Source organism: Hyalella azteca, unplaced genomic scaffold, assembly GCF_000764305.2.
Source record: "Hyalella azteca isolate HAZT.00-mixed unplaced genomic scaffold, Hazt_2.0.2 contig9393, whole genome shotgun sequence".
NCBI lineage: Eukaryota > Metazoa > Arthropoda > Malacostraca > Amphipoda > Hyalellidae > Hyalella > Hyalella azteca.
Window position 1 is genome coordinate 22,428 of NW_025939467.1, and position 14,306 is coordinate 36,733.

The 14,306-nt window shown below is 39.6% G+C and overlaps 1 protein-coding gene across 1 annotated transcript in view; it reads left to right on the top strand.

The window, feature by feature from the left end:
• Positions 1–14,306, top strand: part of LOC108683125 (paired box protein Pax-6) — a 48,535-nt gene that overhangs the window by 7,224 nt on the left and 27,005 nt on the right. The window contains exon 6 of the mRNA XM_047882008.1: positions 9,470–9,698. Within this exon, the coding sequence (XP_047737964.1) occupies positions 9,470–9,698 (229 nt within the window). The remainder of the gene's footprint in view (positions 1–9,469; positions 9,699–14,306) is intronic.

Below are 14,306 nucleotides of genomic sequence, written 5' to 3' on the forward strand. Positions count from 1 at the left end.
TAAGATGATGAAGAAATAATGAAGGAATGATGTTGGTGGAGAAGAAAAATGTTGACGTAATAATTCAAGTTAATCAAAATTAAATAATGAATATATAGGGCATGCAAAGGTAATCTCATTAAATTAAAGGAACGCAATTAATGCAAAATCTCGAATGGTCGACCGATGTTGCAATATTTTACATTTTATGTCAACATTTCAGTGGTAAAAGGCGGATGAAAATCTTAAATTATTGCGATATAGTCTGCCAGAAAAATAACTAAATGGCATTCTAGGCGATAGTTATAATACTGACGTCATTATTGACAGGAGATAAATTAATAATATTTGAAAAGTACACATTAAATGCAAATAATAATCTAGTTTAAGTATGTCTACAATAAAAAACGCTTATGAGTTTGAAGATTTCACTTATGAGTTATTATGAACGCTATCTTAGTGCTTTAATCCTGTATCGCCTTCAGTAATTTAATGTATATGAGTGATTGTCAGGAGATCGGCCGTCCCTGCCACGGATGTAATTTCTAATTAGGATTATGCATTTAGTTTTACTTCACTTAATGTCATCAACAGCACACCCTGCCTCCCCTCTACACCTCCCCTAACTCCTACTTCCCCTCTCTATTTCCGCTCTCTCCCATCCTCCCTACCTCAATTCTCTACCTCCCCTCTCGTCTCCTCTCTCTACTTCCCCTCTCTCTCTCTACCTCCATTCTGCCCCACGCCTCCCTACCTCCCCTCTTCACCTCTCCTCTCTTCTCCCCTCGCCCGAGGGCTTGCGCTAATTCGCCATTTTCTTCCGCTTCAGTGACTCCGCCTTACCCTCTCTCCCCTTTCNGGTGAGGGGAGGTATGGTGAGGGGAGGTATGGTGAGGGGAGGTATGGTGAGGGGAGGTATGGTGAGGGGAGGTATGGTGAGGGGAGGTATGGTGAGGGGAGGTATGGTGAGGGGAATACAAAGGCAGTTGATGAATGTCGGATAAAGCAACTGAACGGCTCGGCAGTGAGGGGATTAAGGCCGAGGGGATTTAGTCCCCATAAAAAAGCCATAGCAGCACTTCTAGACAACTGTTACAATGGACGCTGCGAGGGATGCTACTCTTTTTCATGTCGTAAATTAGGATAAAATTATTAGTGAGAGAAAATAAAAGGAAAAATAAAAGGATGACATGTTGTAAATTATGATAAAAATATTAGTGAAAGAAAATAAAAGAATGACATGTTGTAAATTATGATAAAATTATTAGTAAAAGAAAATAAAAGGATGATTCATCATAGAAAAGGTTGTGGCATGGCATTCAAATAAAGGTTTGGTTTACCTATAAAAATTGTCGGTATAAGGAAATGAAAATGAATGATACTGGCATACAAAAAATTATCACCGAAAAATAGTTACGCGGATTTATAAAAAATACGCGACTCTCAATGTATAGTAAAATTGAAACGCAAGTATGATTTCATTTTCTTGTGGGCAACGTCGCACCTTAATGTAAATAGGCCATTGTATATTGTACATATTTATAATAAATTATTTGATTGTGCCTACAGTCATGTCAAGTCAATTAGGGTTTGTTATGTCCTAATTAAAGTTACGAGATAACAAACATTTTGTAATAACACAACTCGTAAACTAATAACTTATTCGGGTTTAGTCTTAATTAAGTAATATACAGTTTAGTAATTCATCAGCGGCAGGATATATGAAAATACTTGTTGATATTATTAATTATTCATAATGTTTTTAACATAAACCGGAAGACATTCATACAGACTTGACCCTCCATAATTCAAAATAAATGGAGTTCATATAATAGAGTATATATAATATACTCTATACATATAATATACCTATAATACTCAGCAATAATTTATAGTATGATGCAACAATAAATGCGTTGTGATGTCATCATGACAATGATGAAGTGATGATATAAGCGATGCGTCATCACAACCCCACCACCCCCGCCCCACCATGGTGGGACAGCCGCCAGCTGCGGCCGGCGAGGGGAAACGAGGGGAAATAACGAGTGACCCTCGCAAACAAGGCTTTTTGTGGGGAGTTGTTGTGGTCATTGTGGTAGTTGTGGTCATTGCGGGGAGTTGTGGTCATTGTGGGGAGTTGTGGTCATTGTGGGGATTTGTAGTGGTCATTGTGGGGAGTTGCTGTCTCTTATACACATCTAGATGTGTATAAGAGACAGGTATTANCTGATTCAGAGTCTGGAGATACAGACTCTGCTGCTCTGCTGACTCAGAGTCTGGAGATACAGACTCTGCTGACTCAGAGTCTGTTGATACAGACTCTGCTGCTCTGCTGATTCAGAGTCTGGAGATACAGACTCTGCTGCTCTGCTGACTCAGAGTCTGGAGATACAGACTCTGCTGACTCAGAGTCTGTTGATACAGACTCTGCTGCTCTGCTGATTCAGAGTCTGGAGATACAGACTCTGCTGCTCTGCTGACTCAGAGTCTGGAGATACAGACTCTGCTGACTCAGAGTCTGTTGATACAGACTCTGCTGCTCTGCTGATTCAGAGTCTGGAGATACAGACTCTGCTGCTCTGCTGACTCAGAGTCTGGAGATACAGACTCTGCTGACTCAGAGTCTGTTGATACAGACTCTGCTGCTCTGCTGATTCAGAGTCTGGAGATACAGACTCTGCTGCTCTGCAGACTCAGAGTCTGGAGATACAGACTCTGCTGCTCTGCTGACTCAGAGTCTGTTGATACAGACTCTGCTGACTGGTTTTGAGATACAGACTCTGCAGACTCAGAGTCTGGAGATACAGACTCTGCAGAGTCTGGAGATACAGTCTCTGCTGACTCAGAGTCTGGAGAACCAGACTCTGCTGACTCAGAGTCTGGAGATACAGACTCTGCTGACTCAGACAGAGATGTATTAGGTTGTTATTTTTCAAGTGTCTGCAGAGTGATCAAAGGAGTCTGTATAGATCCTGCATGCCATGCAGTAGAGGTCACTAGTCAGCCGGTTACTCCCAGGGTCTGCAAGCAGCTCCCTCTAGGTCTGTATAGGCAGCTCCCTAGGTCTGCAAGCATCTCCATAGGTTTGCATGTAGCTCTCTAGGTCTGAATAGGCAGCTCCCTAGGTCTGCAGGTAGCTCCCTAGACCCTAGACCGTGTCAACACTGACGACAAAGTCGGTAGTTTGCAGAGCGCATATCAAGCAGAGATACAGACTCTGCAGACTCAGAGTCTGGAGATTCAGACTCTGCAGACTCAGAGTCTGGAGATACAGACTCTGCAGACTCAGAGTCTGGAGATACAGACTCTGCTGACTCAGAGTCCAGAAATTCAGACTCTGCTGACTCAGAGTCTGGAAACACAGACTCTGCTGACTCAGATGTCTCAGATTGTTGTTTTTCAAGTCTCTGCAGAGTGACCAAAGCCATCAGAGAAGTCTGTTTAAATCCTGCACGCCCTGCAGTGGAGGTCTCTAGTCTGCAGCCGGTCTGCAAGCAGCTCCCTATGTCTGCATGTAGCTCTGGTCTGCAGATAGCCCTTTATATCGGCATGTAGCTCTCTAGGTCTGTATAGGCAGCCCCCTAGGTCTGCAGATAGCCCTTTATGTCGGCATGTAGCTCTCTATATAGGTCTGTATAGGCAGCTCCCTAGGTCTGCAGGTAGCTCCCTAGACCCTAGACCGTGTCAACACTGACGACAAAGTCGGTAGTTTGCAGAGCGCATATCAAGCGAGTTGCCCTCGTGCGAATCATCGGCGCGTCATCGGCGGCCACAAATTGCCTCCTAAATTATTAACTTAGCGTTAATAAGAAATTTGCTGCTCGCCATTTTCTTGTAATTAGATATCTTATAACATTTTAACATACTATAGAGAGGTACTGTTCTTTTTCTCTATACTTCTATACTCTACATAAATGACTACGCAGGAACATACGATTATTTTCATCGCAATAAATAAAGGGCGGTGTGCTGCTTGCTACTATTTACGAATATAAGTCTTTAGTATAGGAGGCAGAGGCAACATGAATTAAATATGTTCGATATCACTCACACAATTGGAGGGATTTTCTTTCAAAAATTTGAAACATTCAATGAAAAGCTTAAAAAACAGAAATTATGTTTAAAGATTTTTTGAGGTGATGTAAAAAGTTTTTCCGTAATTGAATGTATTGTTTATTTGTATTGAATTAAAAGAAGAATGAGAGATACAGGATGAATATTCTATAGGTTATGATGAAGCTGAAACACAGTTTTTGGCAGTTGAAATGGAAGCAAAGAGAAGTGATGAATCGCAGACGTGAAGGATTAATGGTGTTAAGAGACTAGGGCATGAGGAATAAGTAAGGGAAAGAGGAATAAGTGAGGGAATGCGGAATAGCTGAATAAGTGAGGGCATGAGGAATAAGTGAGGGAATGAGGAATAAGTGAGGGTATGATGAATAAGTGAAGGAATGAGGGAATGAGGAATAAGTGAGAGTATGAGGAATAAATGAAGGAATGAGGAATAAGTGAGGGTATGAGGAATAAGTGAAGGAATGAGGAATAAGTGAGGGTATGAGGAATAAATGAAGGAATGAGGAATAAGTGAGGGTATGAGGAATAAGTGAGGGAATGAGGGAATGAGGAATAAGTGAGGGTATGATGAATAAGTTCAGGAATGAGTGTGCAAGGAAGTGAAGGAAACAAGAAGGCGTAAGAAGGTAGGGGGGTTTAGCTCGTTAAGCGCCCTCTCCATCGTTTACGCGGAGTTATGCTATAATCGAATAAGGGTTCCTGAGGGTCGGTAGCCCTCTGATCGTCGCCAGAGGCAGACGAGCTGCCCTCGGTTGAGTCAGCAGTAGAGTTGAGGGAAATTTTAGCGAAAATCTTACGTTCAACATTCCGTGTTGAATAAAATCAAAAGACTCTCGCAAATATTGCAATTTAGTAGGTAGAAATTACACTTAAATACAAGAATTAATAATACGAGCACAAATAAATTCAAAAGTCAAGCGATGAATCCCGTCAGTTGGCTTTCTTGGTTGAATTGTATACTAGTGTGTGTACGTATACGTGGTGTTTTCGTGTCTTATTTATTCATTTACTCACTCTTTCTCGGTGTGTCCAAACCCGCGAAGCGTTTTGCATTTTAAATCCAATTTCAACATCACATTGAATCTTCCTTGAACAAAATTAATTATCCGGACCTTTCACATCAAAAAAATCTAAACATCATTTGTAAAAGAGATAAACAATTGACGTTCACAAAATAATATTTACATTCATTGATTATAAATATTTCGTAGGTATAATAAAAAATCATCGATTCCGGCCCTTTCACATCGGAAAAATCTACGCATCATTTCTAAAAAGACAACCAATTTGTTCATAATAAAATTCAAATTCATAATAAATATTTCGTAAGTACTATAAACATCATCGATCCATCATCTAGTAACAGCCTTGTATTAACAATCACAGCTTTCCTTCAGAACACCACCAGGCCCCACTAGTGACCCTATCGTGTAGCGCGGGTCACTTAAGTGACCCTATAAAGACCCTGTAAGTCTATTAGCGGTTCTTTGGGGCCCCAAGGGACCCAGGCGATCTTGTTAAAGATACCGGGCGTCTCGGCCAGCATGGTCTTTGTTTGTGCCTCACCGTGGCCTTTGTACGAGCCTCACCGTGGCCTTTGTACGCGCCTCATGTGCGTTATCGCGTAAACAGACTGCGGTGCGAGCCGCATATCTGCTCATACCAAGTGATTTATACCAGCATTACGCAGAAGTGTTCATGCTATGAGAAGTTAATGGTTGTTAATAGTATTGAGTGCAGTAGGCTGTTGAATGTGTTTATTTCACGTGTTGCATAATAGTGAGTTCGGTGAGGCTGGCGTACGTGCTTATTTTATAAAAATTAATTAATGGTTATACACAACACTGACTGCAGTGAGGCTGGTGTATGTGTTCATTTTATGAGAATTCAATGCTTGTGCATCGCAATCGAAGTGGGGAAGAAATAGAGCTTATTATTTTTGCTGATGTATGGCTGTTGTGAAGGGCTTGATTAGCGTACATTTTTACATGTACATTACATATATATTTTATTTTACGTACATCAGCAAGCTGTATCACTGCTATTGTGATATTTACAGTGGCACTATTGCTATATTACACAATAAATTTCTCGTATTCTTAAGTGACAAAACTCATAAATCTCACAAAAACGTACAAAATACAATGCACACAACGATCACATTTCTGCTCCGCTTATGTCATTGCTTTAAATCTCCACGGCAGATTCAAAGCAAATTCCAAATAAAAAATAGACTGTCTACAGTTTCAATACAGATTTTATCAGTGAAATTTTCATAATATAATGGCGTGTTGATATTTTCACTCAGGACCGCGCACGCTGAAGTCATGTGAAGCCGGCGCACCAGCAACTTATCTTGTTTGCCGCAGTCGTTAAATGTTGTGGCCGCCGCCCTCGAGCCATTGTTACGACATGTAACATTATTAGCATTATCAATAATGTTATTATCATTATCAATAATGTTATTAGAGTTATCGATGTCAAATAAGGCTTCCCCTCGGACAACAGCGGTCGCGTGTACACGCAGTTTGTTATTAATTCGCCTTGATTATCTGATGACAAGGATAACAAGCTATTCAATTCAGTGCTGCGCAGGCCGTTTGATGTTTTGTTGCGTGGTCTTTCTAAAACAAATGTCAAACTTATCGACTCGATATTTTTATATTCGAAATTTCTTGATTTGAAATTTATAAATTTGTCAATTTGAAATTTATCGCTTAGCACTTTTTCGAATTTCTAGATTCTGAAGTTTTCAAGTTTCTCGATTCTTAATTTTCCAGAATTTTCGATTCAAAATTTTTCAATTTCACTATTCGAAATTACTATAATTTCTCAACCCGAGATTTCTCAATTTAATTTTTATCGACTTCTACAATTCGAAATCGCAATCTCGAAATTTCTCACAAATTCATACATCATTAAATTTGTGAATGAATATTGCGTGCTTTCTTACAGTTGCGTGCCATTTTATCGAAGGTTTCATGACTGAGTGCTTTTGATGAGTGGGATGAGAACCGTGATTTAACGTCCATATCGAATTAATATAACATTTCAACGGATATTCACCAAAAATTTGGGATTATTAGAGAGCGAAAATTACCGTCAACTTTTCAATGAATTCAAATTACTTACTTTAAATTTTGATACGCTTTTGGAATATCACTAGATCAACACAGATGCACGATTCGATTTTATAAATTAAAATGATGGTTGTGTTTTGCAGCGCACCGTTCACCAATTCCTCTGCGTGATATGCAATACAAATTCATCAAGACAAGCAATCAATGTTGTCGCGGGTGGTCTCTCGGACTTGAAATCTAATGTCCAGTAGTCGCATATCTCAGTCACAAGTCGCAGTCCCAAGTTGAACTATAGAGTGACATGATTCGCTGGGACAGCTACACGGAGCTACCTCGGTCCTATGTCAGGCTAGCTCATGTCGTCCAGAAATGAACTTGCCTTATATGTCCCAACTGACAAACTTGTCCGAGTCCTGTTATTCCTTCCTGCAATCAAGTAGCAAATACTAGTTTTTTATGAAATTGCTTACCGTTTTTCGTACTTTCTTCAAATTAACTTTAATGTTACTTGTTATGCCGGCGCGGGTATGCAAGCAACTCGTTAGGATCTTTCTAGCGTACAAGAAATTACAGTATATAAAGCAGTTATTTACAATATTGTCATGTTATTTACAATATTGGCATGTTATTTACAATATTGTCATGTTATTTACAATATTGTCAGGTTATTTACAATAATGTCATGTTATTTACAATATTGTCATGTTATTGTGTCCGAGTGAGCGTAGTTATATAACAATTCGTGTGAATGCGAACGTTATTTTAAAGTGAATGATAGACGATATCTTGAATGTGAATGTAACTTGATTGTAAATTGTAGACGATATCTTGAATGTGAATGTTACTTGATTGCTATTATGATTTGACCGAATGATAACAGCTATTGAGAATGCGAAAGTTATAAATCGGGAATGATAGCAGCTCTTTTTAATTCGAAAGTGATTTTGTTCTTATTCATATAGAAGAGATTCTGAATGCTATTCGATTGCTATAATAATAGCAGCTTTACGAATGACGCAAGAATTCATGTGCAGTTTTTGTATCGATTTGAGTCATGTGATGATATGTCATTATTAAAATTTTATGAAGGAAATAAATGAATAAGATGATGAAGAAATAATGAAGGAATGATGTTGGTGGAGAAGAAAAATGTTGACGTAATAATTCAAGTTAATCAAAATTAAATAATGAATATATAGGGCATGCAAAGGTAATCTCATTAAATTAAAGGAACGCAATTAATGCAAAATCTCGAATGGTCGACCGATGTTGCAATATTTTACATTTTATGTCAACATTTCAGTGGTAAAAGGCGGATGAAAATCTTAAATTATTGCGATATAGTCTGCCAGAAAAATAACTAAATGGCATTCTAGGCGATAGTTATAATACTGACGTCATTATTGACAGGAGATAAATTAATAATATTTGAAAAGTACACATTAAATGCAAATAATAATCTAGTTTAAGTATGTCTACAATAAAAAACGCTTATGAGTTTGAAGATTTCACTTATGAGTTATTATGAACGCTATCTTAGTGCTTTAATCCTGTATCGCCTTCAGTAATTTAATGTATATGAGTGATTGTCAGGAGATCGGCCGTCCCTGCCACGGATGTAATTTCTAATTAGGATTATGCATTTAGTTTTACTTCACTTAATGTCATCAACAGCACACCCTGCCTCCCCTCTACACCTCCCCTAACTCCTACTTCCCCTCTCTATTTCCGCTCTCTCCCATCCTCCCTACCTCAATTCTCTACCTCCCCTCTCGTCTCCTCTCTCTACTTCCCCTCTCTCTCTCTACCTCCATTCTGCCCCACGCCTCCCTACCTCCCCTCTTCACCTCTCCTCTCTTCTCCCCTCGCCCGAGGGCTTGCGCTAATTCGCCATTTTCTTCCGCTTCAGTGACTCCGCCTTACCCTCTCTCCCCTTTCTCCCCCCACTCACTAGCCCTCATCATCCTCACTCCCCCTCATTCCCTTCTCACTTCCCTCACTTCCCCTCATTCCTCCCTCACTCCCTCACCCTCGCTTCCTAGCGGCTGGACAGCAAAATTTTTAAGTTTGATTTTCAAGTTAGCATGTAAATCTTAAGTCATATTTTTTTAGGCACACACGAAGGCAGAAAACTTACAATTCAAAAATAACAATAGGCAGGAAATGGTTGCACTGTCCTAAACACAACTTATAATGCAAGCCACTGCAAACCATCACAACACCACTGCAAACCATCAACCCTCTTAGCAGGTGTTCGAAACACAACTTCAAGATTTTTTCTTGTGCCAGGTTTCTTAAACATCCCGCAAAATAATTTTTTCATTCGTTGCCAGGTGTCCTCAATAAATCGGGTGCTGCGTAACTTAGCGACGCAGAAAGAACAATCAGCAGCAAATGTCGGCAACAGCGAAAGCGTTTACGACAAACTGCGAATGTTCAACGGAGGCGCCGCGGCCGCGGGCTGGGCGGCGTGGTATCCTTCCGCGGCCGCACCTCACCTCGGTCTGCCTCAACACCCGAACTCTGCGCTGCACGGACTACCTCGCGATGACACTAAACGAGGTAACAATCAATTTTATATTGTTATTCCTGCTATACTTCATTAGTGTTGAAAGTTGTATCAGGGAAATTATTGTTACTTTCACAGCCGTGTCACACCTCGGTCTTCCTCAGCACCCAAACTCTGCGCTGCAGGAACTACTTCGCGAGGTTTTGACAGAGATCAGGCAGGTGGGTGCCTATGTCAACATGAGCCTTCAAACCAATTATTAGTGAAAACAAAGGGAGGTAATAATTATTTATTCTTAGAGCAATACTTGTTTAATTGATAAAAGTAGCGTGAAGAGAGCAATGATTTTTCATCGTGGAACTTATTTTAATGTACGATGTACAAATCAAAGATAAAAGTAGCGTGAAGAGAGTAAGGATTTTTCTTCGTGGAACTTATTTTAATGTACGATGTACAAATCAATGATTATTTTATCACAGAGCACCATCTAACGATATTTCTTACATTAATATTAATGTAACGGCAATAGAAACATTCTTAAAAATAATAATATATTATCAATACAATATACGTTTACCAGTCAGGTTAGAACGTGGGATACCAGATATCTTAGCAGCGCCATTCATTTTTACTCGCCTGATTAGACGCGCGTATTTTTTCTTGGTTTTTATCTTCTTTCTTTCTGGCTGAAGCAAGACAAGATCGCTGCCTCGGCTGGGGTATCATATACATACTAGGACATTGATACTCCATGTATAAAAATCCGTGCTTTCGTCAGCAAAAAGAGATTTTTTATTATATTAAAACGAAACACATTTTTGTTAAAGGATTAATACGGGAGGATAAGTTGGTTCTTCGCGCGGCTCACGTACAGTGGCTAGCGGGTTAATTTAAAATCAATGAATTCACAATTTAATAAGAAACATAAAATATGTTCGTTAATTAAATCAGCAAACTTACCAAAACCTATATGGTTATTTTGTTATAGTAAGGAAAATACAAATTTTGTTAATGTAAAAGAAGTGCGTTTAAGACTTTAGGTCTATGCGAAATTTCAAGATTAGTTTCCTAAGAATTTAATGAAGGTCTCTGGACAACAAAGCTCAATTTACAATACTTCAGCATTGAATCCTGTAATTTATATAAAATATTTCGCTTGAAAAGATAGTGAAGACTAATTCAGATCGCGCATTAATGCCATGGGTAATAGTGGGTCACTATTTGTACAATATAACCCATTCATTATTCTGAGTGTGACCGGTTCTAAATGAAAGTTTTAAATTTAAAATTAAACTTTTACTTTTTACTTACTTTAAAACTTTAAAGTTTTAAATTAAAATTAAAACTGTAACGTTTTATATATAAATTTACACTTTAACTTTTTACTTAATTTAAAACTTGAAAGATTTCAATTTAAATTTAAGCTGGAAGTCCCCGGATCACGGCGATTCCAGGGCCACAGTGTTTGAATAGTTATACATTTTCTGCGCGTAGTACTGATACGCCGTTAGCCTGTAAAATATGGATCAGGATGCCAACCACAAGCTTAAAAATTGCATCGTTGTTTTGACAAAGACTCACTCATTTCTCGTAGTGGTACTCTTCACTAGCTGGTCTCCTTACAACGAACCCAAGAAAAAATCTGCAAAAAAATACTCAGGCCGCCTGCGGCCGACGCTTCTTCCTCATAATGAGGTCCAGAAAAAAGCTAAAAGTGTTCGGTTTCTTGCGGTGGGAATGAAGAGCAGCATTTGTGTTCGCCTCAACCAGATCATGTCGAGATGAAAGTGATGCTGACATAAAATCCGGCGACACAATCCGGCGACACAATCCGGCGACATAAGCGCCGCGATATCTTTTTATGACCCAAGGTCACCGCCCGATGCGAAAATAATTGTGTGGACGAACTTTACGTAGTAATAGCGATCTTTCTTCAGTATTGCATATATCATTGGTGATTATTGAATTGTGCGGATGGTCACTTGACGAACTTTACGAGGTAATAGCGATATTTCTTCAGTATTTCATATATAATTAGTTATTATTGGAATTGGTATTATTTACTTGATTAAAAATCTTAATTAAAGTTAAATAATCAAGTTTGCTTGGGGTTTGAGAGGCTGACATAGCATCTGTACATTTAATCTTGATTTTTACAGATTATACTATACCTATGTCTAAATTTTTACAGACTGTATTCCAGCTGTTGTCTGAATTTCTGTTCATCCTATTCATATTCGTTCACATGTCATTTCATCTTTAATTTCAGTATTCGCGAATATTCACAATTTACCTAATTTCACGCGAATGAGATTGTCGTAATTGCACAATCGGTTGTTATTGCTAGTCATTACCGCATTGGAGGCAACCATAATGGCGTTTATATATAAGCAATTATCGTATCTGTGGCAGCCGTTGCCGAATTTTTTGCTACCATTGTCGCGCGTGTGGCAACCATCGCGGTTGCCACCGCGTAATTCTAATAATATTGACCTGCATTACGAATAATAATAATAATAATTATAATAATAATAATGATAATAATAATAATGCTGCTTTGCCAATATTTAGCGCATGCGAGGCAAACAATTATTTCATTTTGGCTGAAAATTTATAATTAACTACCGCACCACTGGCAGTTTTTCCCACACCACGGCACTCAATTACCGCACCTCAGCATACCACTGCGGCACCTCGACATGCTATATTACCGCACCGCGGCATAACATCACCGCACCATTACTGCGTGCCTTAACCTATTCCCTAGCAAAGCGATGAATGCCTTAGCCAGCCAGGTTATGAGGCCTCAAGGGCGAGACGAGGGCGAGACTAGGGCGAGACGAGGGCGAGACGAGGGCGAGACGAGGGCGAGACGAGGGCGAGACGAGGGCGAGACGAGGGCGAGACGAGGGAGAGACGAGGGCGAGATGAAGGCGAGACGAGGGCGAGACGAAGGGCGATATGAGGGCGAGACGAAGGGCGAGACGAGGGCGAGACGAGGGCGAGACGAGGGCGAGACGAGGGCGAGACGAGGGCGAGACAAGGGTTGCAGTCAAGGGTCGGCGAGGAGGTCATCAAAGGATCCACTTTCAGGAGGCTGACCAGCGTCCGTTGAAGCCTGTCTAGTTTTTGACCCGCCTCAATATTGCCGACGTTGCTGCGTTGGGCATTTGAAGTCCTGAGAGACGACTGAGCATCCGCTCGTAAAAGTTCAGTAGTATTTAACTTACGATAGTATCAATAAAACATTAGGAATAACTTTTATAATTGTCGAATACGGTGTCAATGTTCACGTAGGTCGCGCTGCGTATTCTTTGTAGTCGGAAATAGATCTATTTCATAAGCCTTGTTGTTTTGAAGGATTGTTTCTACCTGGCAAACGCTTATGTTTTTGATGCGCATATAACGATAATTTGTATATATAGGGTGTATGTTTTGTACACGTCGCATGAAGTTGTGGAAAATTATTAATTTTTAACTGGTATAAAAATTACCTTTGCGTTTATGACGCCACGGGATTGAGTCCAATGTTGATAGTAATAACTTTATAATATACGTAGTTTTGCATCTAAATTGAATTTCTTCTGATTCCGAGTTGCTCTCGAAGATTTTGGCTAACACGCCATCTTATCAAATGAAGCCACGCAAGTGATATCGAACGAATATCTATAAAATTTGACTCTATAAAAGTTGAGGCATTTTACCTGTTCGACATCTTTGGTTTTTCTCTAATAACTTCAATATCTCGTAATATTATGTGTAATTACACGCAAAACATGCAGTGTAGAATGAATAGACCAAAAGCCCATTTTTCCGTTGCTATCTCTGCGTATTAAGTTCTTTTTTTCACCGTGGAAGGCGACTCAATATTCTTTTTTTTTAAGATGTTCTTTCATGTGCCACGATCTGGACGCAAGAAACTGAAGAGGCAGAAAATGAACCGCTGAGGTCCTTTGATGTCCTGTGGCCCCGAAACTCGTGTCAATCCCACTAATTTGTTCTGAATTAGAGATGGACTTCTGCCTTGGTTCTGTACTTAGTGAAGAACTTGAGTTTTGGGCTCGTACTCCGTAAGGGTAGTTTTGCAAAGATATTAGACTCTTTTAGGTGGTTTCTTTCTTGGTCAGATTAATTTTGCAAAGATTCTAGACTCATCTAGGGTAGTTTCAGTCATGGGCAGGGTAATTTCGCAAACATTCTAGAGTCATCTAGGGTGGTTTCAGTCTTTTGAGACTTTTTTGGCTGAGATTTCAGACTTTTCTATAGGAATGTGACAAATGCCATATCCTGGAATTTAAGCAGAAATTTAGAGTTCGTTCTTAAACGTGACGCGGGAAAAGAATTTCTGTAAACTCCAGCATCGATGCTGACCTTCACAGCTGTGTTTATTGCATCGCCAAACTATTTATGCTTTTCAATTGTGTTTTGTTATTGACCAGGTTGCTGTCTTTGTTATTTCTATAATTCACTAACTAAATGATTCGTAAGTCATCATGACTTAAATTCGATCAACCAGTGGCCGTTAATTAAGCCCTCATACTTTTAAATTTAGACGATTTGTCAGCTGCCTTTCTCCACGAATTTGTCTCCCCAGTTTTATTTGCATTAATAAGCTGGTGGGGCAGGTAACAATTGAACTGCCTTTGTGCATCGACGACGTC